The following is a 27,306-nucleotide window of genomic DNA, read 5'->3' as shown; positions in this document are numbered from 1 at the left end:
TGATCTGCCTGTCTTTCACTTTGGAGCCCCATCATAACAAATATTTGACAGTTTGGACCCGGGAGGCAAAGCAGTCTAACATATTTTAAAATGACACCTTTCTATTTTCCTCTTGCATGAATGAATTAATGTTTTTTGGACTTTTCATATAAATTCATGGTGCCATATGGAAGATATTGCTACTCTGCCAAAGTCAAACAGCACAGCACTCCTCATAAATTCATAACTCGCACTTCACTGAATGCCCTTTGATTTCCTCCCTTTCCAAATTAAAATTTCTGAGTAAAGTTAAAAGGATTTGAATGTTCAGATATGGTCGTGGTGCCACACTTTGGGCATGGCCATACACTCCCTCACCTATAAGGTTGTCCCTTCAGACTGGATTCACTGCAACTTAACCTCCTAACACTTCAGGAAGACAGAAGAGGAAGACAGCTTTCGAGCATCCAACCCACATCTTTCCCCAACGAACAGGTAAAAGAAATGAGCAGGAAAACCTTTGACAGAACTGAAAACTTTTCTTTGACCTGAAGTGTTGTGTGTGCCTAAACATATCAATTAAAATATTAGTCTTGCTTTATTGGCTCCTGACCAAGTATTTCATGAGTGGATATTTTAGCTTGAACGTCAGGACACAAAATATATGGTGATACAGTAAATATAAGAAGTTCTTGTCCGGAGTCTTGAACTGTGTCCAGTGTTTTATTGTTGTGGAACACAGTTTGTGGAGCTCAAACTCTTCATATATTTAAATCAAAAATGTAAATAGCTTATTTTGTTAGTTTTTAAATACAGCCTTCTAGGAGATGTGATTTACAAGTAAAATGATGATTGTTAATGCGACGTCCATCTGGTGTGAATAAATCATATCTTTCAACAATAATGAAGATGAACACTGCAAACCATATGGTCTTTTTGACTGTTAGCTATTGTTATTGGTGGTGCTGCAACCCTTAGCTAAACTGTGTAAATGTGATATGGCTGATATATTTTTGGACTATAAGTAAGGAAATTAAACTATTGTTTTTGTACCAATAATGGATGATGTGGAGCATGACTGCAGATAGACACTTAAACTCACTTGAAAAAGTGTGTATGTGTCAAGGATGAGAATGTTTTTGCGTTCACTTCCCTCCTTTAATGTTTAAACACTGTCAGTGAACTGATTTCTGTGCAGATGCCTGGCCTATGTTGGATGACTGCGGTACTGGGCTTCATCCTGTCTACTGGAAACACTTTTGCTGTTCTGGATCAGAGGAAGCTTGCAAAAATTGTAGAAGTCATCAAGAACGAGTGAGTCAAAGTGTTTCTAGGTTTAGAAAGTACAAAAGTATTATTGATACATGAATAGTTGATTAGACTTTGTGTTTAGTGATAATTAGTAAAGCTTACCCTGCTAACACACTAAGATGGTGGAAATGGTGAACACTGTAGCTGTTTAACGTCAGCATTTTAGCATTATTACTGTGAGCATGTTAGCATGTTGATGTTAGCATTAAGCTGAAAGCACCACTGGTTCTAGGTACCTCTTAGTCTCGTTTTAGCTACATCTGCCAACATTTTTAATGAATACCCCGACTACCTTTGGTTCTACATCTCCTTGGCTGGTTGAGTGACATAGTGGTTGCTATTTGTGTCTCTGAATCTCTTCTCTCTGTGTGGCCTTTCTGCTGAGTTGAGGCTCAAGAGAGTTTACTGACAAGTATTCATTACTGGAGATACTAAATGCTAAACTCAACCCAATGTAGTAATTATTTATCATTTCACCCCCTATATGTATCTCCATCCATCAAACATTGTATCTGCTTGTACTCTGACACAAGGTAACAGTGTGTGTCTGTTTTCATTGGCAGGTACAGCATTGAAGGCCAGTTCAGTTTGGCTGTAAACATCCCAGTGGACCAGGACCCCAACAATCTTGATAAGGTCTTTGAGAAAGACCCCTTTGCTACTGTGATAGAGAAGGTTTCAAAGGGTGAAGTCTACCAAGGTACCAATGTGGTTGCAGCAAAATTTAAAAACTTTGGGACGTTTACTGACCATGCAGAGGCACGTGTTCTGGACAAGATAAAGCCTTTAGTTGACAGCAGTGAGGGTAATTTCCTGGTCTTGTATTCTTACCTTTCTCCTTGTCATACAAAGTGTACGAATGCAGACAATGAGCACAATATCTTGGACAAGATAAATAAAGTCATTTACAAATGGGAAGACTATGCCTTTGTGTTTTCTAAAATATTTGACAGGACCAAAAATGGTACTCTCATTAACAAGACTGAAATAGTTCAGGCACTAACACGACTTGGAAAATCTAACATCGGTCACAACAACATATTTCGTTGTTACAGACCAAAGAAAAATGAATTCCAATGCATCCACTGCTACAGCGATGGCAAACTTTCAGATGAGTGTGTTAACAATAAAGCCGGGGCTGTGGTAGAATCATAAGCAGAGGAGTTCTGGGGACCACAGGGGTCCAGGTCCAACTGACATGAGGACAAATACAACTGGATCCTTTTTAAAATGGCATTAATAACCCTTAACAATGAGTTTTCTCCTTTATACTACCAGCTTATCACACACGCTAAGACCCAAACACACTTAAGATACTCTCTTTAGTGCAAACCAGAGCAGACCTAAAATTGTTGCACACATAGTATTAAGGTATATGGTTCTGGTTCACCTGAACAACGACTGATTTTGGGGATGTTTGTTTGGGTTGCAGAGGACAGAGACAAAACAGCAAACAAAGCCAGGCTGTGCTTCAGAATCTGAACAGCCACACAATAAAATGAGTAACTGTATTACATTACAGCACAATCCAAAACAATTTAACAAAGAGTAACCTGAGATTTGGTGGGTCGAGAAAAAGTGATCCGATTCCTTTTAACCTGTTACTGTAGCTCTGAGAATAAAGCAGGATGCACTGCACTTCATTACAAAACACCATTAAAAAATGTTAAACCTGGATGTTTAGTGTATATTAACATCAGAATTTACAGGACTGGTGTCAGTGTACTCTGTACTTTTGTAAAGCATGACCAAATCCTCTGATCCTCTGTTCTGTCTGATTAAAGCATTCTCACTCTGATCTGTCTTTGTGTCAGTCATTTGGGAAGCTTTGCATAACTGTTATATAATGTGATCTGTTCAACTGTTTGAACTATGTAAGTTCAACCTACTCTTCGAAGAGTACTACTACTTTATATTTCAGTCCAATCCATAGCTTATGTGCTCACACCTGAAGGCAGGTGTGCTCTGGATGCACTACACTATAAAATGAGGTATTTCTGTTATTTGGTCCAGGCTCATTGATATAAATAGGGTGAACAAATAATAAAAACACCTGTCAGTATAACGCAATACAACTCAACACATACAAGTGATTATCGTCTAACTGCCTTTCTCAGTAAAGCCTTCATACAATTATCAGAAAGCTGGACAAAACTTGTGATTACACAAAAAAAATGAGCAACAATAAATAAAACAGCTACGGACACTGCAGTGGGTGCAATAAGCATTATTAGGGTACATAAATTAAACCATCTGCTTCTTTAACAATGCAGTGAAACATCACAGACCAACACAGAGATGTATAAACAACATCAACTCCACAGCAGCTGCATCCAGCAGATACGTGAAAACAAGAAGGAAGGCATTATTACAATACAACTGATGTTTCTAATTTGCACAGTGAGAGACTGAAGTGTTTTCATCAATTTTCCTTTGCAAACTTTGGTGTTTATCACATCACTGTACACAAAGCACACTAACACTTGGGCACTTCATTCTTACATTAACAATGCTCAAACACTACAAAATACATCACTACATAATAATAATAATAATAATAATGCATTAGCGACACGTAGTGTGGTCTGGATTGCGTTGCAGTTCAGTCTGGCTGACCCTGGTCAGACTTTCAGAAGTTCTGGTTTATAGTCTGTAACTGCATAATTCTTGTGAGAATTTTCTGAGTGTAATGACTAATGTCTTTAAGCTTCAGCCCAAAGTGTACATTTTCTCATGAACAGATGCAGAGGCAAGATGGAAACAGGAAGATTTCAGTTTGTGGTGAATCTACTAGTCATCCACCAAGCAGAAGTGTTCTTCTAATCGTTATCTCTTGGTGACTCAGCTATCAGATTGTTACAGTTAACACAGCTCATGGTAAGATCGCTGCTGCAGTTTGTTCACACCAACTTTTTGTTTGTTGGTACAAAGGCACATCCTCTTTGACGGGATCAGGTCAGTTTTAACAGCCATTTACATCTTATTGTATGTCCTCAGGGCTACAAGACAAAGAATAAAGCAATGTCTTGTTCATGTGATCCTGTCTGGAAGCTGAACTAAAGCATGAATGCATTGACACCCTGATATCATGTTTGGTGCTCACAGTTTTTTTTTTTGAGCCAAATAAGGAAAGTTTAATGCAGAGCAGCAACAAAAGATTATTTTCAATATTTATGAATGTCCAGATAGTTTTGTCAATTGATCACTTAATCATTTTGAACAATCTGACTTTGGTGCAGCTAGCACAGCAGCAACAAGGCACTCCTTCACAAACTGTCCTTCTGAATGATATTTCAGCTTCTTAGCAATTAGCTCGTTCACCACAAAACCTGCCTAAATAACCTGTATCTGTCAGGATGTGGTCTGTGAAAGCTGCTTGTTGGGCCTACAAATTCTTGGCCTTCTTTTTGAAAGACATGTTCAAATAAGGCTATGTTCCCTATCAGGGGTTTGGCTGTGGTCTCTCTCATCTCTATAAAAAAATGTTGCTTTAGCTGTGTTCACTGCAGCACGATATTCCCTTCAAACACTGAGAAGAAAACAGAAGGAGTCTTCGGGGCAACTGTCAAACATCTTTTTCTACTGAAGTAGGTACATGCAATAAAAGGTGCAAATTTTTACTCATGATGGCAAAATGGACTATACTATACATTTGAATTTTCTCAGGTACTTAGTTTACTTCTTGTTCTTGTCATTGTTTATGATATGCTTTATGACAATACTGTCTGTTAGAATCTGAACCTGATCTGTGTGCAGATGGCTGGCCTGTGCTGGGTGGCCGTGGTGCTGGCCTTCTTGCTGTCTGCTGGAAACATTTTGGCTGCTGTGGATGTGAACTGGCTGTCAAGTATTGTAGAAGACATCAAGAAAGAGTAAGTCCTCAAAGACTGTTGCTCTTTGGCTTTTCTAATGATTCTACTACTTCTACAGCTGGATCAGTTGTTTAATTTAATACCTGCTGTTTCACATTCTACCGTGAGCTCACAAAGTGGTTCATTTTAGACTATAAGGGCCCAGCTCATTTACCTAATGTGCCAGAAGATTTGTTACACAGATCTGGGAGGTCCTCTATGGAAACGGTTTGGAAAAGGACAGGCACTCTCAAAAAAATATTTGGCAGGTGACAGGATGAACCATCTGTTGATGGCCATCAATCACAGTCTAACTTCAGCCAATCAGCTTGACCAACCATTTCATGCAATAGGAGTATGAAATGCTTGAGAAAACCAAAAACATCTTTTACACTGAGAAAAGCCTTCAGTGCTGTTCATATCAGCAAAAACAACAAGTTTGTGTTGGACTATAATGCTACAAATATGGATACTGCTGAAAAGAAGCTACAAATTCTAAAATGTGGATGCTTCACTCACAACTTTGAGCCAGCAGCACAAAATATCTATACAATCACCACAGTTTCAAGTTGGGCACACAAAATTAGTGCCACCTATTCAGAATCTGACCAAATGTGAAATATGGTCACCATCTCCCCTTCTGAGTTATGGTATTGAACAATATACACAAAAGTGTTTCTATGCTGCTAATCAATGTGGTAGAGGACAAGGGATTGAAAGAGCTAATTTGGTATCTCAAGCCAGAGCATGTTATGCCATGGAGACCTATTGTGACTAAACACATTGAAAAACACAGCCTCTCAGCTCAAAATCAGTTAACTACCTGTTAACAAGTGTTCGGCTTTTGAAAGCAAATTTAAAATAAAATAAAATAATAAAAAATTCATGTATTTTTTTCCTTTGGCAGGTACGCACTTGGTGACACCTTCAGTCTGGCTGTAAATGTCCCACAGAACCAAGACCCAAATGATCTTCAGCAAGTCTTTCAGGATGACCCAGCAGACAAAGTAAAACAAACTGTTTCAGAGGGTCTAGTGTACCAGGGTACCAGGGTGGTGGCAGCAGCACAATCAGGGGCAGTGTCACATGTTCTAGAAAACATAAAACCCTTAATGAAGAACAGTCAGGGTAATTTCCTCATCATCTACTCCCATGGTCAAACAACAAATTCAAATGAGGATGGTATCACTGGCAAAATTAATGATATAATTCAGAACTGGAGTGGTTATGCATTTGTGTTTGTTCCTGATGCAGATGTGGATCAAATGCCTGAATCCTTTAAACATCTTGGGACTTCTAAAATTGGGATTCACAACATATTCCGTTGTTATAAACCTGTAGATGATCCTTTTCGTTGCACCAGCTGCTCTTCAGGTAGAAATAGTACACCCTCATGTGTTGCAAACAATGCCCCATCAAATAAAGGACACGGAGTGGGCGAGGAAATAAGTACAGTTCCACCAACAGACGTAGACACAGGTAAACAAATGGCTTCCAGCGAAGAAATGGGTGTAAGTGGGCGTGGAAAAGGGGGCAAGGTTAGAGGACAATGCAACCGTAGAGGGGGCAGCAGGCATAGACCAGGTGGCAAGGTTAGAGCACAATGTAAGCGTAGAGGAGGCTGCAAGCGCAGAGGAGGCAGCAGGTATAGAGAAGGTGGCAAGGTTAGAAAAGGGCACAAGCAAAGACGAGGAGGCAATGGTAGAAGACAGGGTATGCCTCAAGGAGGGCGCAGAGGCAAACGTAGAAGACGGGGCAAGGGTAGAAGATGGGGTAAGCCTCAAGGAGGGCGCAGAGGCAAACGTAGAAGACGGGGCAAGGGTAGAAGATGGGGTAAGCCTCAAGGAGGGCGCAGAGGAAAATATAGAAGAAGGGGCAAGGGTAGAAGATTCAGCAGACGTTTAGGTGGTAGAGGTAGAAACAAGTATAGAGGCAGGTGTAGAAAGTTTTGGGGACTGCAATGATACAAGTAAAATGACTTTGTAAGAACCTGCAAATCTGGGCAGTCATCAAGTAAGCTTCATTGGACAACTAATTTTTCTTATTTATTTTTATTTTTTTTAACCAAATCAAAATGGCAGATTTTTTTTCATGCTTTTGCTTAATTAATTTCTGATGGTGACGAAGCATCAACCTATGAATGGCTTGTACAAAAGTAGCTCATAGCTGTCTTTCATCTGCAATTAAGAGCCTTGGTATCTATGTTTTGAATCCTGAGTTACAGCCAGTTCAACTGACCCCAACCACAAGGAATGTGCCTTTCTATTAGTGACACAGAGAACTGACTGTTAATGCCATTTAGCTGATGAAGAAACATTCACCAACAAGGTGAACAGCTTGTTATCATTTTGTTTCCAGTTTTACAGTAACGGCCTTACATGCATTACTAATCCAAGACAAAGAAGATAAAAGAAGGAATAATGTATATGTAGTAACTGTATTAAATATTTCTGTGAACCATTACTAAATCATCTGATGTCCTGTTGCATCTGATTAAAGCTTGACTCCATTCTGCTTACATTGTGCAAATGTAACTTATTCATGTACACAACAACACCTTACTGACACCCTGATACACTTTAAATGGAGAACAACGCTATGGTTTTGCTGTAATGTCTGTAGAGTGACAGTTTTGAATTGACCTGTAAATGCAGTCTCATATGAATATGGTGAAATGTGCAGATGTACAGCTTTAGGTTAAGTACTTTATGAGAGGGAGATTAGTGTTGTGGATCTACAGTGAATGTCAACTCACAAGAATACACACAGAGCATACAGAGAGAGTGAATAAAATGTGAATTTAGGTAATTTAGAATTAACAGTTGACACTCACAGTGTGGCTCTCCACAGCCTGGTCAGGCATTGTTTGCAGGGTGGAGATCATTCAATATAACCCCATGGCTCACAGCAAACACCAGTTCCTCCTGTCAAAAGGCTGAAAGCAAGGCAAACTGGCCAGTGGACAGACAACTACAAGTGAAATCATTTTTTTCTTGTAAATCCAGGAACACAGTGACATTTAACATTTTTAAATGTTGTTATGTAATGTGGAAATTACCTTAAAACATCCTTATTTCTAGGTAGAGCACCTCAGTGAGTGAGAGCAGTAATCACATCCAAGTAAACAATCTAAACTGCAAGGAACAACAACAACCTAACACATTTCTCTGAAAAAAAAAAGAAGCTGAACTATACCTTCACTTGGTGAGATAAAGCAAAGAACATTGCACTGTACCCCATTACAGTTATTTCATTTTCAGTTTTATGCAACCTATGGCCTTTAAATGAGAGCCACAACGACAAGTCCCAGGTCTGATTTATCACAGCTATGTGATAAATTGAACACGATTGCTCTGTCAAAACAAGCACAGGTTCAGCTGAACCACAGCTAAACTGCAGCTAAAACAGGTGTTTGAGGTATCCACTGTTACTTTAACATTGTTGCACAATAAGTCAGTACAAGTGAATGCAATTACGCCCAGTGTGATGTTGTGTGCATGATTTCTGAGATCCTCACCTTTACCTGGGATCTGAAGTCCCAATGCAATGTTAACACTGAATTTGTGAGATACCATCTCCGTGTTAAATAAATCTGTTTAAATGTGTACACACACGCACACATGCTGCTTTTACAGTTTGCCTCTGCTACCCTCAAGTGGTCCCAAAAATCAACTAATGAAACAGTCCATTACTTTAATCACACCAGTTCTTGCTACACGATCAGTGGTTGAAGTTTTCAGATCATTTACTTGAGTAAAATAGCAATACCTCGCTGTAAAAATACTCCATGACAAGCAAAAATGCTGCATTGTCAGTGTTTTACTATGTTGTATTTCACTGCTGTACATGTTTAAGGTTGAGCTCATTTGAACAACTTCATATACTGTTGGCTAGCTTAATCTACAACACTTCATCATATTCTATAAGATCATTATATGTTTGTCCTGCTTTGAAAACCATTAATCTCTAAGAGGATTAATAAACTGCAATCTTCTTAAGCAGCAAAAATTAACAAACTATACAAGACTTTACAGTGACAGTACACACTCGTGCTTTACATCATCAAATTAGAAAATATAATGGCCACAGGCTATTATTCACTACACTTACAGTAGGATTATGTAGTGTGACTAATTTGATCTGCTGTCTTTGAAAGAATCTAAATGTCGAGCTGTTGACTTGCAAAATTATTTGTATTTGCATTCAAATAAAAGTAGAACTAGACGTAACAATCCTATTTTCCATGGCCCTACAACTTTTTTTTGATCCATGTTGGGGAAATTCACTTTTTACAACAGTAGAAAAAAAGGAGAGGTAGAAAAACAAGCAGATCATTCAGACATTAAAAATAGTTGAAGCATAAAATGGGAATAAGTTACTGAAGAAAAGTACCTTGAATTTGCACTTTAGTAGAGTACTTCAGTAAATGTATTTATTTACATTCCACCACTGAGGATGATAAATGGACGTCTGGAGATGCAGGTCCCTCTTAGAGTTAAACACTGTTTAACGTAGGTTAAGCTAACACTTAAGATAGCGTTAATCACGACAGTACGCCACCGTTTTTATCAAAGATAACTAAAACGCAAACTGAAAAGCACAGGTCACTCGAGAAGGAAGATGGCGACCGGAAGTATAATAACTGTGGGGTCCTTGGCGTTGACAGTAAGTTTATTATCAAAGTTTAAAATAAAATACAGCTTTATCTTTTTGAACCGATGCATTAACACATACCTAAGTAATAACTCATGTTTGGTGATAATATAGTGATTTCAGTGTGATACAACGTAATAAATAATCGAATACGTTTCTGTCGCGGAAAAACTACAACTCCCACAATGCTATGTTGGGCCGGACTTCACGTGACACGATCCATCCGCTTCACGTGACTTCATCGACAAGAGAACATGGCGGACGTAGAAGCAGCGAAGTCTCTGAGCGGACTGCTGAATGGAATAGCTCAAAAAGTATATTACAACAACAGCGACATCACAGAGGAGCTGCTGAAAAATGAGCTATATCCCGACCTGTCGCAGGAGGAGTTCAAAGCTTTGTATGAGAAAATGAAAGGCCTGCTAAAGGTAACAAAACACCGCTATTCTGGAAGCAAAATACATCTTTCTATGCAAACGAAGCACCCCAAAAACTGTATATTCATGTTACATAAATGCATATAGTTAGCATATGGCAACTGGCAATATTTACTTTACAGTTTAGACATTTAGCAGAAGTCGGAGCCAAAGTGTCTTTGAAGTGACACACAGTAACATGAGCTATAAAATAAGCCATCAATGAAATGTCACGTCACTTTTTCAGCAACAAAACTGCTGGAAATCGAGCTTAATCATCAGTTTTTTAAGAGAGTTTTAAAAGTAAAGGTTTTAAGGTAATTATCAGTTCTAACTCGTCTACATAAATCCTGATTAGACTGTCCTGAATGTTAATGGTGAGTGTTTTCATCCATTAGTCTGTTCGTGTGTCTCACCTCTTGTCAGCAGGGGGCAGCACCAACACACCTGCCTGTTGTCACTGTGGCCTCAGTGCTGCTCACAGTGAAGCTGCACTCTGACCTGCGCTAAGGTCCACTAGAGAATAAGATTCACTTTTCTCTTTTCCGTTATTTAAACATGTAAAAGTGTAATTTTCAGGAGAGCCAAGCGGGCAACATGAAACATGGTCTTATCTTTAATATATTTGTAGAATGTATAAAACAACACAACACATCACATCATTATAGTGATAGTGTTTGGTTTTGTGTACAGACATCATTTTTTCTAAGCAGAAGCTGTTGATAGAGTTTACTGCAGATAGTATCAATTCTACTATAAATATGTAGTAAAATATGTTGTTTGTGGACAAGCTTGTGTCTGAATTTGTATTTTTAAGAGTAAATCCTGACAGTGGTATTCCATATCGTTGCTTGTAGCACTGTAGAACTGCAGAAATCCAGCTTTGTGGTGCACCCTAGATGATCCTCCTCATCCTCCTCTTGTTATCTCTCAGTCTATCGCTACAGCAGACATGGACCATGCCCAGCTGGAGGCTTTCCTCACAGCCCAGACTAAGAGGCAGGGAGGCGGTGGGGCGACTGCCGAACAGGCCGCCGCTCTCTCTCGCTTCTGGAAGAGCCAGCGAGTCCGTGTGAGGGAGAGCTTGCTGGCTCAGAGCCGCTGGGAGCCGGGCCTCAGGGGCCTCTCTTGGAGGGTGGACCTCCAGACTGCAGCTAGCCGTGGGGATGCAGCCCACAGCGGCCCGGTTGCCCTGGTGGAGCTGGAGCTGGGCAGAGCCGGACAGGTGAGACTGACATCCAGTGTTTCCTCTGACTTTCAATTTCACATATTAATGCTGGGAACTGACCAGTACAATCACAGACTTCTGCTGCAGCAGTTTGAGGGATCTGTGCTTTGCTGCTGTGCCTTTGTTGACAGAAGCCATTAGGTTGGTTACGAGGTTAGATTCCTCACCTCCTCATTTTACTAAAATATAAATATATAATGTGTACCTCTCATGAATGGAGATACATTCAAATCATCTCGAACTGCGACACCATATTTCAGTTCTCCACTATATAAAAGTTTGACATACTCAGCAGTTGTGCACTGACATTACAAATATGACAAAGTATACACAAAAAGTATACTTAAAGATGCCTACATGGAGACTAATGTTGTTTCATAGATTGTGTTGTTGATTGTTGAATGGAGGGGCTGCAAAGAAAGATAGAATTAGGGTGGTGCATCACAGACACCCTCACTGCACCATTGGTCAGTGTGCACTGCATACTGCCCTCTAAAAGAACAACTAAGTATGCCATTACCAGCAGACTGATATACTCAAACAAGACAGTCATGTGATGCAGCCACATGACTGTATCAATCACAACATTATGGTCCAAGATACCATGGGATTAAAATGCAGCGCATTTTGGGTTAGTTGAGTACGTCTGATACACAAAATCCACATATTGTGCAGTTGGAATGCACTACATGCTCACTTTGACGTCATAAATATAAAGTGTAAATACTGGTAGGATGCAGTTTCAAACGCAGCCATTTCCTGTGTGTCGCTGCATCGTTACTGTTGTCATTTTGTTTTACACGATGTTTCCACAGATTGCACACTTTTACTACCATTAAACAGTTTGATGTTATCAGTGAATGTTGTCAGACTAAAAGTCATGTAGGTGCATGACTTCTGGAGAGTCCCCTTAATTTGAGACTTTCAATTAGTGATCATAAACCTGCCATGAAAGTGAAACTTTACTAAGATCTCTTTAATTGCATGGCCCGTTTTCAGCAAAGTGAGTTCCCATGTTAATGTTGAATGAAATGCCATGTTCTGACTCTGTTAGTCTTTTAACAGAATATATTAAATTTATGTCTTTGTGCTCCCAGTTTCTCAGACTAAGTTTAGTTTGGTTCTGTTTAAGTGTATAAACTTTTATGTTTCTATATTTTATCATATATATGTATTGTTAACTCTACATACAGATCATAATTATTTCTCAACAACCTGCATGTTCTCATCTAAAATCACGTTTATATCGACACTCTCATAAGTATTAAAAAAAAAAACGAGCCATTTGTGTCTGAAACTGTAAAATGTCTTGGTGTGTGAATAAGGTGCAGTTTTGTGGCTTTGGCCTTAAGAATTTGTTGCTCTGACAGTCGTTCCAGATGAACTTTCAACCAGCTTCGATGAACCAAAACATCCTGACTGATGTTGAATCATCGCCATTCTAATATTGAGAACTGCATTGTCCACTTGCAAAGAATGTCGTTGTTCCTGTAAAGACTTCAGTTGGTTCATTTTTGTCCTTCAGTGTGGCATCTGTCACTGATCCATTGAGGTTATTTTGAGAAAAGGAGCTGGAAAAACAAACCAGCCCAACCATGTGTGCTGCTGAGTTCCACCCCTTCAGTTTTCAGCTGATAAGACCGGAGGTGCCTGTTCTGAGTCGGTGTGCTAGAAATGATTCCAGGAGAGAAATTATGGGCACGAAATTATGGGCCTGTCAGCACATGTGTCATGAAATGTATCACACAGCTTTAAGTCGGGGGACTCAGCAGCAGAGGCTCCACAAACATGCATTTCCCATAATGCAACTCGATAGTGTCGTAAGACATAACTTTGATTGCTTTGATCATCAGGTTTATTTATTTATTTATTAAAGCTCCCTCCAGAACGGCAGACGCCATGATGCAGTTGTTTTCTGAGAGCAGTCCTTGCAATGAGCAGATTGAACTTCATATATAAAATTTGGGAATTCCCCATTAAAGTCAAATTTCGATATCTTTCAAGCAGTTACTGTAAATTGTGGTTTAAAAGCAGGTATTCAAATGATGGCTGAGTCTCAAGATGATGTAAATCAGTCAAAGTAGCACGAGCCTGGTAGAGTTTTCCAAACAGACTTTGTTTTTGCGTATACAAATCATTTTGTTTAGCGTTTGTTTACCTGTGTGAGGCTGTGGGTTGCTGTTGATTCAGCGTGGGTGCTTGCTGGGACATGACAGGAACAGCCTGCTCGGTCTGCCTGCAGGTGAGGTGCATTCGTGTCATTCATGCAGCTGTGTCCTTTTATCTTGGTACGATTTAACGGACAACATTATCACCATTGTGTCCAGTTCCAGTTTCAAACCCACTTCCCAGCAGGACAATCAGTCAATCAGCTTGTCTGACACATTGTTGAGATTTGGGAGGTGTTAGCTTGTAAGCCTCTCATCTCTTATTCTCATTACTCTTGTAATGTTCTCCAACCTATAAACCACAAGAATAGATTTTTGGGCTTCTGTTGAACATCTGTTCATGCATCAATCCTGTCAAAAATACCAAATCCATGCCTGTACGTGGTGCAGTCCAACCGCTGCACCGACAGGCCATAAACAATTTTTAAGACCTGCATCATGTAGATTTGATGTTCTGACTACGCCATGGAGGACTGATCGGTCTAATGATCGAGTGTGGATCAGAGCAGCATTCGAACTGACTGACAAAGAGCAGTAAGAAACACGACGTATTCATATCAAATGTTAGTGGCGTACGTGAGCAGACAGAGGGGCTGTCTGTCAGATGGGCAAAAGGGAAACTAAGCGAGAGGTGTCAGGAAGGTCATAAGCAAGTCTGGTCTAGGTGTTTGAGGTTCAACTGTGTGTGCAGCTAAGGTAGAGACGATGTGTCTGCAGAGTTACCTTGTAAGGAGTGAGTGGGTGCTCTGTAGAGGCTTACCACAGAGGAAGACTTCACTGAAATAAGAGAATAGGGAACTGAAGTCAGCATGTTTGTCAGCAGATCACTGAGGCTTTACTTTAACTGCAGGAAGATCAGCAAGACAGACTGTGCACTGTTTTCTGCAGCTGATCAGATGGAATTTGTGTGGCCAAACATCACATTCAGATCCATCATCTCGGCCTCCAAGCAGTTAAGTGACGATGCAGAAGACCGTTGCTCTCCGCTCTGCTGTTATCAGCGTGGACGGTGCTCAGCTGCTCTGATGCATTTCACTCTGCATTTGACGTCACCATCGAGTGTCGAGATGACAAAAAAGAGCAGTGTGAGCAAGGCCAAAGAGATGACTTCCTGTTTCAAAGTCAACTTAACGTTGAGCAGGAAGTCAGTTCGTTATCTGACTCTCAGCATGCTGTATGATACTGTAGTGTAAGGATACACACACTTTTGTTATTAAATTAAGCGTAATTATAGCCAACAGAAGCCTGAAGGCAGCAGAAGTAGGTGGAGGAGGTGGCATGTAACATTAACCAACGAGGTGTCCGTAAACCGCTCAATGGCAGTGAGGCTGGATGAGACGATGCCCTTCATCAGTGTGGAGGAACCGGGTTTTCTCAAACTTAAGCCTGGAAATCAGGCCATAACGCTTCCATTTACATCTGTGTATGTATGTTAAAGCTGTGTATCTGAATCATGATGTACGTCATGAGGACATCCTGCCGTACATCAAGTGTGTGACTACAGTTTCACTCAGACGCTTTCACATTAGCACACGCTTCCTCATGGCAGGAGTGTTTCATGTTTTGTGTTAACAGAACAATAGACGATGAATAGAGACAATAGCTGTGTCCATGGAAACCAGGAGAGGGATCATCACAGAGTGAGAACAATTGGAGGAGACAATGATGTGCAGATGAGATACTGTCACGTTATAGGTCAGCTAGACCTCATTCATCTTTAAGCAGCATGTAATGAGCACAGTGCAGAGTTTAAACTGCTGTTAAACCCCAGGAGCATTTCTAAATGGTTGACTTTTGTCCGAATGTTCACAGGTTTACAACTCGGAGCAGATGTCTGCACATGAATGGATAGAAGAAGAAGAAATATAGAGCGTGTCAGCATTCGAGGAATATATCTAAAACGGGACGGTTACGTTCTTTGAGGTTGAGTTAACATATGAATTAAGATGCAAATTGTGGGAATCAGGCACTGTGGGTTTTAAAGTACCTTTATATCGTCCGTGGGCTGTGCACAACGTCAACATGAACCTGTCCCTCAACACCCAATTTGACTGTTAAATGTGATTGGTGGTTCACAGACAAGCTGCTTCTGCTGCTGCTGTGTGTTTAAGAGAGTTTAATGTGATACAGCAAGTCTTTTTAGCTGAGTAGCCAACCACAGCGCTGCAACCAAAAGCCTAGAATGTCTGCACTCTGACTCTGCTCCTCTTTCTCTCTCAGGACTCAGAGTTTGTGTGTCTGGAGTTTGACGAAGCCAAAGTGAACCAGGTGCTGAAGAAGATGGCTGATATCCAGGAGAGCATTGACAGCATCGTCCACCACACCTGAAAGGTTGTTCCTCAGACAGCAGAGGAGCAGTGATTCTGACTGAGAGACCGTGGACCACCTGCAGCCGTCTCTTCCTGCAAACGGGAGTTTTCTCTCACTACGTTCGACAGCACCACACAGACACGGGACTTTTTCTGATCTGTGTTTGCCAGACTGGATCCAACATGACGTTTGTGCCTGCCTATAGGTTCAGACTGGACATACTGTATAAAACATATGATCACCATACACATACATTCGGACTTGTTTTTTAATTTTGTTAACCTGGGATAATTCAAAGTGTTGGACTGTTTTACTGTTTACATGACAGTGACCTCTTGTGCAGCCCTCCTCTGCTAGGATGAACGTTCTGGTCTGACCTTTCTAGAGAAAGAAAAGATGAAGGAAAGGTTTCAGGATCTTGGCACTTATGTAGTTTGAACCACCAGTGTGTTGCAGGGATGTTTGGATTATGCAGTGAAGCAAGTCAGGAACAGAAATCTTTATCAAAAACTCAACATTATGATGAGGATGACCTTTGGTCTGAAGGTGTGTTCAGACTGAATGGAAAGTGTTTGAGGTGGAGTGATTGCATGCAAAGTCAATGCAAAGTTCAAAAATGCAAAAAGTGGCACAAATTGAGTCAATGTTTCATTGTTTAAGCTGAGGCTGATTGGTGAGGGGGGAAAAACTGTTAATAAAATATTCCAGCTTTAAATTTCACCCACATTAAAAACGAGCTTCACTTTCAGTGTGAAGGACCCTGATGAGTCATTCTGAGAAGAGAAAGACTGTTGATGTCGCCATCCTCACATCGTGGTTACAGATTTACTGTCCCTATCTCTCATGAACGTTGCCTGTTGCTGATTGGCTGGAATCGTGTTGTCTGGCTCGGTCCGACCCGCTTTGTTTCCCATTTACTGAGCCAGAAGCACACACACAACAGACAGCTAGCAGACCATCATCTTTCTCCAGAATGACGTGAGCGTATGACAAAAACATGATGGCATAATATGCTAACAGCACAGTTAACAAGCTCACATGCTGAATTTTATATTCAGCTGTTTTTAAACACTCCTCGGATGCGAACTTAGTAACCAGTGCGACCATTATAGAACCATATAAAGCTCATCAGGTCACAGGTCTGCTTTTGATCCACAGGACACCATTTACAAGACAGTATGTGAGGTACAGGACTGTCCATATAATGTATTTGTGTTAAGATGTGTGATAAGTGAAGCTGTGATTGAGTCATAATCAATGTGAGACGCTTGCCTTGATATTTGCTTTCTAATGAATATTTTTACGACAGCCAACAATAACACCATCACCCTGTACAAACAGCATGTGTTGTACTTGCAGGGTAGCGCTTCAGGTTGTAGAAATATTTCCTTGTTTGTCCTCTTTTGAATCTTTCTTTATTGAGTTGTAGGAGTGGCGGAAATCATGCAGATGCAATCATGCATCTCATAAATATTTCCATGCTTTCGTCATTATTGTTTTGTGAAAAGCCTGAGTAATGTCAAAAAGCAGTGTGGAACATCTTATCACTTCGACACTTGTCGGGTAAAATCTAATTGTCATGTCCGTCACAGCTGGCTGGTTCAATGAGGCAGAGGATTGTTTTATCGGTGGGAACAGACTCGCACAGCTGTGATAAGATGACTGAGTCTCCACACGGCACCAAAACACTGCACTGAGCTTGTGGCCTTCTTCCTGCTCATCATAAAACACATTACAAAGAACAGTGAATTAGGGTATGTACAAAGCAGAAAAAAGTTCAAAATGACACAACCAGTCATATACATCCATGCACATATCAGCCAATGGGGCACCTGCACAGGTGGTTTAGGTATATGGTCATGTGGTTCCAGGTCAATCAACATCCTAGACTGGCAGAGAGAGAAGAGGAGTGTCCAGTAAAGGGACGTGGGTGACGCCATATAAACTGGAGAAGAGCTGGTGAGGCTCAAGTATGTTCAGAAGAGGCCTCAACCCAAAGTGTGCCTATTTGATGTGGATAACTAAAAAAAACATGATTAAAAGCCGTATGAATGAGAGACACCCAAGAACCACTCGAGAAACTCATTCATGCCTCCTGAAGATAAAGTTTTGAAGTAGAAGATCTAAAATCTTCTCTTTTCCAGAAAAAACTGACATTACCTCCTCTATGGCTTTGACTTCATCACTGTTTTATGCCTTAAAAAACAAACAAACAAACAGATAAAAGGTGAGGATTTTCACTGAAATGTCCTGTAACAGCTGACATGATTGGATGATTAATGGAGCTCTTGTGTTCAGTGATTTGTACTTAGAAGGAACAAGATGCCTCACCTGTATATGCTATAGCAATAGAAAGATAAAATTAGGTTCCATTCTAGTGCCCATGACAGTGGCAGAAAAAAAAAAAGAAGTGGAAAAACAAAACAACCAGGAAGGTAGTAGAGTGTGTTTTCTCTGGCCTGCTGTTAAGGAAGCGTGTCAATCATTTGCAAACAAACTGTATTTACCGACAACCGTTTTATGAAGTCACATGTTCACTAATTAGTGAACTTTGCTCATCCTTGCCCGTGAACGACTGAGCCTTTCCAGGATGCCCCTTTCTTCCCTAATCATGATACTATCATCTATTACCAATGAACCTGTGGCTTCAGGTGGGTCTTTCATGTGGTCATCTGCAAAGGTTGATATCCTTTGTGTTTGACTTCCAGTCCCAGAAACAGTGAGTTTACCAGGTGGTTGTTGTGGGTTTTGTGAGTTTTAGGTAAACCATATGAAAAGATGTCATAAAACTTTATTGATCCCATGCTGGCAAAATCCACTTGTAACAACAGCAGGAGAGGTAAAAAAAAAAAAAAAGAAAAAGAAAAAAAAAAGAACAAATGATAATAAAAGTATAAAAATGTTTCCTTATGAACAGTGGATTTTGAATTGCACATGAGTAAAATGTGAATACTCATCATCATTTCATAATTTCAAGCCATTTTTCTTGACATGGTTGTAAACATCATATGAGAAGAATAAATCTTCAGTATCAAAGGGGAATGAAGACGATATAAAACAGTAAACAAATCAAATGCACGTGAACGTGTGATTATGTGAGATAAAACAGTTGATGTCACATGTTGTTTGGTCTCACTGTGCTCAAAGCCAGCAGAGCTGAAACAGCAGCAATAAGCTGGCGTCATGCAGCCATCGCTGCCGGTCAGAGACCAGATTTCACTGAGTTATTTTTAGGATGAATCGGAGAGTTTGAGGATGACATCGGGGGGGAAGCCTCAGGGGTCAGAGGTTAAACATCCACCAGTTACAACAATCTGTCCTCTGTGACTGTAATTCTGCTCCTGTCTGGCTGCACTGAGCCCATTTACTGTCTTTTACTGTGTTATTTAATACTTAAATGCATGTCCAGTGTGGAAAACATGTAGCTATCAAGACTATAACAAACATATAAACCAAAGAACCATGGTGTAAGAATCCTATAAACTGCCAGGCTGGACCGCCAGTTAGTCGGTTCATCTAAGTATCCAGAGCAATATACAATCAATCTTTAGCCAGACAGACATGAAATTTGACTTATGCAAATCTGTCCTAGATATTTCTGAATTAAATGTACAAAGCACTTCACTAATATCCTTATGTTCATCCATTACTTTGGTGGTTTCCAACTTTTCTGTCTTGTGACAGCTCACCTGTGACGTCTCATCACAGGTGATGGCCTCAGTGTGGACACGAACACATTCTCTCTTTCTCAACTCTTCTATACATCGTTTATTATATCTTTAACCATCTTGTGACCCTCTCAGTTGTTCCTCAGAACCGCAGGTTAGGAAGTGCTTCATTAAAGAATATTTGCAGAAAAAAAACACAACCCTGTTTCCAGAATAGTTGAGGGAACATTATTCTTAAATTGTTGTACTATTTGCCAGCTCAGTCTGTCACTGAGTGGTGAACCCCTCCACATCTTTACTTCACACAGACTCAGCCTCTCTGGGAGCCTCTTTTTATACCCACTCATGTTCCTCACCTGTTGCCAGTTAACCTGCTGTACACTGACATGTTCCACCAGTTGTTTTCTTTCAGCATTTCTTGACTTTTCCAGTCTTTTGTTGCCCCTGTCACAACTTTTTGAAACGTGTTGCTGGCATCAAACTCTAAAGGAGGATATAATTTTCAACAAGTTTCAACATCTGATCGGTTGTCTTTGTGCTATTTTCAATTAAATATAGGCTGTCAATATGTTGCAAATCACCATATTCTGTTTCTAGTTACTTGAGAACTTCAGTCCAGACTTGAAGAGCGCAAAAACACTCCGCCTACGTGACCCGGGTCCAACAAATCCCAGCACCTCCGTTCAGCTCAGTTTAGGGGGGCTAAATCTGCCACTTCACCTGAGGGAGGAGTCTCTGCGCGCGCATAACGCGGCACGCACACCTACACGAGGCACTTTTCACCTTCTCAGCTCTGTGACCAGACGACGCGACCTTTGTGTCCACACCGGAGGACTGACGAGGAGTCTGGATTAACAGGGATCATGTTTTAATCAGGATTAGTGTGCGTCCACATCCCCAAAAAACAGATGCTCGAGGAAGGTGCTTGGGTTGGGGCGCAGCTGCCTGTTGATCTCTGGGCTTCCCTTTTTTTCCGCAACGAGGACCTAAGTGGCCGATCTGACAGGTTTGTTTGTTAGTAAAAATGAAACCACTGTTTCAGCTCCGTCCGGAAGGTTTTTCATTGTGCCAATGAAGTAATTAAGTCAGAGTTTAATCACTGAATGCATCTGAAAGCACTTTGACAGCAAATATTATAACCTGGATAACAGTTTGTTGAATGCATCAACGTGCATCCTAATTATCCTATAAAACACTGTAGAAAAGTGCTGGATGTCATGATGACAAATTATTAAGATGCATCTTTCACATTAGAATCTGAGAGTTTGCTGCTGTATAATAATACAGCAGCAAACAACTGTTAGCTGTGTAAAGATGTAATGGCGTCCTGAGCAGAAAATAAGTCACTCTTCCAGTGTGTGTGTGTGTGTTGATAGCAGGTCTGGCTGAGGGTACGTGTTGGTGCTTGTGAGTCCCTCCCTGAGTTTTACAAGGCTGGCTTCAGTTCAGCTCTGACTGAACTCAGCTCCACCGCAGACTCCTCTTCCTGATCTGTCTTTCTTATTTCTGTCCAGTCTCTCTTCCTGATCTGCCTCTCTTCTTTCTGTTCAGTCTCTCTCTTTTTGTTCTGTCTCTTCCACCTAATCTGTCTCTCTTCTCTCTGTCCAGTCTCTCTTCCTAATCTGTCTCTCTTCTCTCTGTCCAGTCTCTCTTCCTAATCTGTCTCTCTTCTCTCTGTCCAGTCTCTTCTTCCCATTCTGTCTCATCTATCTGTTCAGTCTTTCCTTTTGTTCTGTCTCTCTCTTCCCTTTGTTCTGTCTCTCTTCAACATGTTCTGTTGCTCTTCTCCATGTTCAGTCTCTCTTCTCTCTATTCTGTCACTCTCCTCTGTGTCTCTGTCTCTTTTCCTCATATCCAGTCTCTCTACCTCTTCAGTCTCTCTTCTTCCCGTTCTGTCTCGTCTGCCTCTTCTGTGTCTCTTCTTTCTGTCCAGTCTTTCTTCCTTCTGTCTCTCTGGACCTTCGCGGAGTACATTTCCCCTCCAGTCAGCAGTCAACATGGACCCTCTCCACACACACACACACACACACATTAACCCAGGTTCAACCTGAGCCCATATCATCCTCACACACTCCTACTAGCCCTGGGTTAAATGTCTGTGTATTGTGGACTAATGTTGACATTTCAGAATGATTCATGACTATCTGTTTGCTTTAGCTCTGCTTCACACTGGCACCTTTCCACCCCATGTTGTGTTGATTTTCAGGAGATAACCTGGCTAAACCTGCTCCAGAGCATTGCCAGGAAGTCCTGTGCTAATCAGGGTTTGCCCACTTTGGGAAATTGCCAGTGTGAGAGCTGTCTTAGACTGGGGCTAACAGCCCGATCACTTTGGCTTACATTGAACATGTGACAGACCATTTTCAGAGCGGCTGCTGCAATACTGGAACACCAGGCTGCTGAAACGGGTCATAAAGTGTCTGTGAATTTTTAATTGAACTACCAGTATGCAGGAAATGACTCTGAGAGTTCATGTCATCATTTGGGGTCTTTGTCACCCGTTTTTATCTTGCCAGGACCAGTGTATCTCTTACATAGCCCACTGTAGAATGTAGATGTTAACGTATTACACAAACTCGGTGAAAAAATTTCACAGTGCTGTGATGGGCCCAAAACCTGAAGACACAATCTCGAATGAAAATGGACATCATCCTGTGACTCACACAACCCTTCGCCATATGTCAACTGCTGGTGTAGCCGGTAAAAAGATGGTATCTGCAGCACATCTGCTCTGTGAGCTGTCTGCACACATTACATGTTCAATGTAGCCAAAGCGTCAGGTGACGAGGAGAGACCAATGACATTATAACACCCAGAGTGAAGGTCGGCATCTCCACAGCTCACTGATGGCTGACGGCTCTGGATCAGAGCAGTCTCCTGCATTTTAAGGGTTAATTTCAACCAAACTGAAGTTGTTGATTGTTTGAACAGTGAAAATATTTATTTTGTTTCTGGCGAGTAAGGATGAAGGTCTTGATGATCTCCGAGGTTAAACTAGTGTTTTTGTGAATGGAGTCTGGTGGCTTTGAGGAGAGCAATGTAATGGCTGTTTGTGGTTGGGGGAGGTGTGGCCAAAGCATATGAGATGTATATGTGAAGTTTATAAAGTACAATGTTGTGTTCTAAATTAAACTCCCCCAACAGTTTTCTGCAAATGCAGAATGTTGTCATTTTTCCTGTAAAACATTTGATGGTTCCAGCTCCTCCAGTGTGAAGATTTGCTGCTTTTCCTTTGAATGATTTGAATGTATTTGTAATAATGTTGAAGTTTGGACTGTTGGTTGGACTAAACAAACATTGAGCTCCATCTCAACCAACTCCAACAGTAAAACCCTGCTTTTATGTGAATGCATGAGTCATAATAAGCTGATGATATGATATATAACAGTAGAACAGCCACAGAAGACATTTTACTGCACCGTGTACTCTGCATTTCCACAGAGTGGGATCCATAAAGTCTTATCTCATTTTGAATGCTTGAAGTACATTTTCATGATTATACTTTCATACTTTTACTTGCGTAACATACTCAACCCAGGACTTTTTCTTGTAACAAAATATTTTTACAGTGTGATAAAAGTACTTTTTTACTGTAGTGAAAGACTCAATGATTTGCAGCTTTAGTAGTGCAAACATATTCTTTCAGTTCTGCGCTTACTTTTAACATATTCCTAAATAATTTGTATTAAATAAAATTACCGCCCAGCATAGCTGTGGTCAGATAGTATTACAGCACAGAAAAACTGCAGGGAGAGTGGGGAGACACTGGTTGGTTAATAGTGGCCTAGCAGCCACAGAAGCGATTAAAAAGGAATTAGTGAACAGGAAAGAATGAATCCATTTTCTCTTAAGATCTGACCAACTCAGACTGCCTTTGAAATCCTAACAGAAGCTTTTGACTGCTTTAAATGTACCAACAGTATATGTAAAAAGTTTATATGACTATCCTTCAAAACATCATGTCATCTGGTAAAAAAATACTCCTGAGTACAACACGAAAGCTACACTGCACCTAAAGCTGTGACAACTGGCTCAACGCTGCGCAGTGTGCTCTAACATTTCAGTAAATATGCACTGCAGGACTTCAGTATTTGCACATGCAGAAGACATAAGAGTCTGCTTATTTAGTGTCAGCTTTCAGGCGGCTTTTTGAAATGTGTGGAAATAATGTTACACCTCCGCTGTCAACAGACCATCAAACACAATGACCAGATAGAAACGTTACTGAAATCCTTAGAAAAGCACGTCCCTGCTTTTTCCTCTTTCAGTGGGACACACAACAACCTTTGTTGGGACAAACAATCTGGGTAAGAAATGGGTTTGAATCAGTTTGTTCCTTTTACAGATCCTTCATTAAGAAACAGAAAAACCAAACAAGAACTCTCTGTATCTGCGTTGGTGGTAAAATTTGAATGACAGGTCTGTAGATCCTGATAGGACTACCTCTCTGTTCACAGGGTCATGGTTTATGATGGGCAGTACATTCATATTGCCCATAAATGAATTTTTATTGTCCCTTTCACATTCTGCAGGTGGTGTGTGTCATGTCACATAAGTGAATAAGACAGCTAAAAGTTTGGGGTTCATCATCTTCAGCTAGCATTAACGTAGCTGCCCTGAAACCATCATGCAATGCTCAAAACAACCCAAATACCCAATTTGTTCCAGCATCTGTGAGAGATTGTCCAGTTTATTGCGTGTCTTCTTGGCTGTCGTGTCATTGTGTTAATCTCCAGATGGCTGCAGAAACAACAACCTGGTTCTTCTTAGAGAAGTTCTTCTCCACCCTGTGGGTCACCCATATGAAGCGGGGAGAGGTCTGGATCTCCCCCAGACCCAACTGACTGATAATATGTGCCCAGTGGTACATGACGAGGTGTCCTGATGCGAATGTGCTGGCAAAACCTGCATAAGAGGAAAAAGAAGAGAAAAAACTACCCACCCAATTTATATAAATGAGGGTAGCCTCAATATTAAAACACTGCAGTACACTTCAGCAGCTCCACAAACCACAGTACAGCTTCCAAAATGACCGTAAAGTTGAATCAGTACCTCATTAAGCAGTTTCAACAGAAACTGAACATCATTAACAAGGATTAACTGCTGGAGTGTTAGATTAAAGTGCATTACTTTCATCTGATAACTACTAATGTTTAACTTCAGCTTCTACATTACTTTGATTACATAGCAGTTATCTAAGTACATGCAGGTAACATCTAATCTGGGCGTCAATATTTATTATACCATATTTAACATTTTTTTCATACTGATAAAGGCTGCTCTTGGCTTAGAAACTAGACTGAAGGCCAACACCAGACCTTGAGTACGTCATGAGACATAAACGCTTAATTTATCTTAATCAAACAAGTATGTTACTTAGTAGTGCTGCAGCGACAACAAGTGGTATATCTGCCGACAGTGCACGTTTTCTATTTCAGTAAAACTAACTGAAAGACTTGGATTTGTTTTGTGCTGCTGCATCATCAACCTCATGTTGAAAAAACAAGGTTATTATACTGTGTGTGCTCTTCAGTGTGTGCAGTCAGGGCACAATGAAAAAGGCTGCTGCTAGTAAAGTGGCGTCATGTGCATGGCTGAATTGGAAACGTGTGATTCCTGTGTGTCATTGAAGGAAGAGGAGGAGAGAGAGAGAGCAGGGGATGAGAAAAAATGCTCATGGGCCACTTCTTGCAGGATTAGAGATAAAAAATGTGGTCGGTTTGAGCTCTGAAACCAAACAGAGGGAATCGAGCTTCCCGTTGACCTGCTGTGCCAGATTCTTCCAGTCTTATTCTTGCTAAAGACTTCAGGGTCGACCTAGCTGTCTCTATGTTTCCAAATGTCCCTTTTCACTCTGGCTTTGTTGTAAGTCTGCCTGCTGAGGCCGTGATGCTGCAGATTTTAGCCTGCTTCTGGTTTTTAGTGATTTTCTGTATTTGTTGTCTTTGTGTAGGTGCAGAGGAGAAACAACATGCACATGCCCCGAAGAAAAGTGACTGTGTTCTGCGTGATGATGATGCTCAACATTTTCATTTGTATTCTGATGGGCATGACGTGGAACCTCAGGCATGTCAAAAGTGTTAGTCAGAAGGTTCAAATTCCAACTGAGAAGTTTGTGCCGCAACTGGTACTGAGCAAAGCCTTCTGGAACAAGGAGCAGCAGATCCTGGACTTCATTTACAGCCACACTGACAAGTCTGTGCAAACCACTGACTCTCTCATTGAGCTGGCGTATTGGCTGAATGATACCATGCCGCTCAACCCCTGTGAACCAGACTACAGAGTCCGCACACAAGTGTCGGACTACAGTTCCCTGTCACAGAGCTTCCAGGATTTCCTTTTGTACATGCGCTGCAGGACATACCCCATGCTGATAAATCAGCCTCATATTTGTAATGAAAAGCCCTTCCTGTTGCTGGTGATCAAGTCGCTCATCCCACATTTCGACCGACGGCAGGCCATTCGTGAAACATGGGGACGGGCGGGCATCCTCGCCAATCGGACCGTGGCAACGGTGTTCCTGCTAGGCAACACCTTGTCGGTGGACCACTTCCCAAACCTGCAGGGGTTACTGCGCTACGAGGCAGAGCTTCACAAAGACCTCCTCCAATGGGACTACAGAGACACCTTCTTCAACCTCACTCTGAAGGAGGTCCTCTTCCTGGAGTGGTTCAGCCAAAATTGTCCCCACGCCCAGTACGTCTTCAAAGGTGACGACGATGTTTTCGTCAACACCTTAGAAATTATCAAAGTGCTGGAAGGCCTGTCAGAGAACAAGGTCAAGGATCTATTCATAGGTGATGTTATCTCTCGGGCCGGTCCACATCGAGACCGGAGACTCAAGTACTTCATCCCACAGAGTGTGTTTGAAGGCTCGTACCCGCCTTATGCAGGAGGCGGAGGATATCTGTACTCTGGGGCGGTGGTGCTACGCCTTCACGACATATCTCGGCAGGTAGTCTCATATCCCATTGATGATGTCTACACGGGGATGTGTTTGAAAAAGCTGGGCCTGGTTCCTGAGAAGCACAGCGGCTTCAGGACTTTTGACATTGAGCACAAGTTCAGGTACATCCCCTGCATCTACAGGAACTTCTTGGTGGTTCATAGCCGGACACCACAGGAAATGTTGACCATCTGGCCATTTATTATCCATCCTGAGCTTGACTGCCAGTGAACACCTGCATTCATCTTTGTTCAATATTTGTTTGAACTGTTGAGTCTGTTTTCAGTTCAGTTGCTTTATTTGTTTGACTTCCAAGGAAGAGCCCATTCATTTTGGCGCGGAAGAGGAAGTTATCATAAATAAATATAATGTATAATATAAAATGCCAATTGCTTACACATGCAGCTGCTCAGACTTCACACAGGAAACACTCGGACTCAGTGGACAGTGGAGGACTGCTACAACTCCAACGTCACCACATGATGGTCATGTGTGTTATAGCTTCGTTCTGTTGTTTCAACATTTGATTTATTTCTGTTTGTAGCTGAATATGTTTTCTGATTTCTTTACTTCAACTATTTCACTCTGTAAATATTAAGTTACTAAATCATATTAGTTTGTGCAATAAATTTCTTTTTCTATATGCAAATTTAAATTTGATTAAAGTAAAAAAATGTTCCTTGTGAACATAGTTTTTTGTAACAGCTGTGTGTGTTAACAAGCTGACATTTTCATATTATTTCAGTGTAAGCATTTCATATTTGTACGAGTGAATA

General features: G+C 41.0%; 2 protein-coding genes across 2 annotated transcripts; both read left to right on the top strand.

The window, feature by feature from the left end:
- Positions 1-10,030: 10,030 nt before the first annotated feature.
- commd1 (copper metabolism (Murr1) domain containing 1) lies at positions 10,031-18,792 on the top strand. Its single transcript, XM_076729576.1, has 3 exons — positions 10,031-10,222; positions 11,145-11,435; positions 15,827-18,792. The coding sequence occupies exons 1-3, from the start codon at positions 10,049-10,051 to the stop codon at positions 15,932-15,934; spliced, it is 573 nt and encodes a 190-aa protein (XP_076585691.1). The 5' UTR covers positions 10,031-10,048; the 3' UTR covers positions 15,935-18,792.
- Positions 18,793-20,374: 1,582 nt separating this feature from the next.
- b3gnt2a (UDP-GlcNAc:betaGal beta-1,3-N-acetylglucosaminyltransferase 2a) lies at positions 20,375-26,952 on the top strand. Its single transcript, XM_076729007.1, has 2 exons — positions 20,375-20,590; positions 25,538-26,952. Exon 2 carries the CDS (start codon positions 25,556-25,558, stop codon positions 26,759-26,761), a length of 1,206 nt encoding a protein of 401 aa, XP_076585122.1. The 5' UTR covers positions 20,375-20,590; positions 25,538-25,555; the 3' UTR covers positions 26,762-26,952.
- Positions 26,953-27,306: the final 354 nt, after the last annotated feature.

This window comes from Chaetodon auriga, chromosome 4 (genome assembly GCF_051107435.1).
Source record: "Chaetodon auriga isolate fChaAug3 chromosome 4, fChaAug3.hap1, whole genome shotgun sequence".
Taxonomy (NCBI): Eukaryota; Metazoa; Chordata; class Actinopteri; order Chaetodontiformes; family Chaetodontidae; genus Chaetodon; species Chaetodon auriga.
The sequence above is the reverse complement of the archived record's forward strand: the minus strand, read 5'-3'. Positions and strand labels throughout refer to the sequence as shown.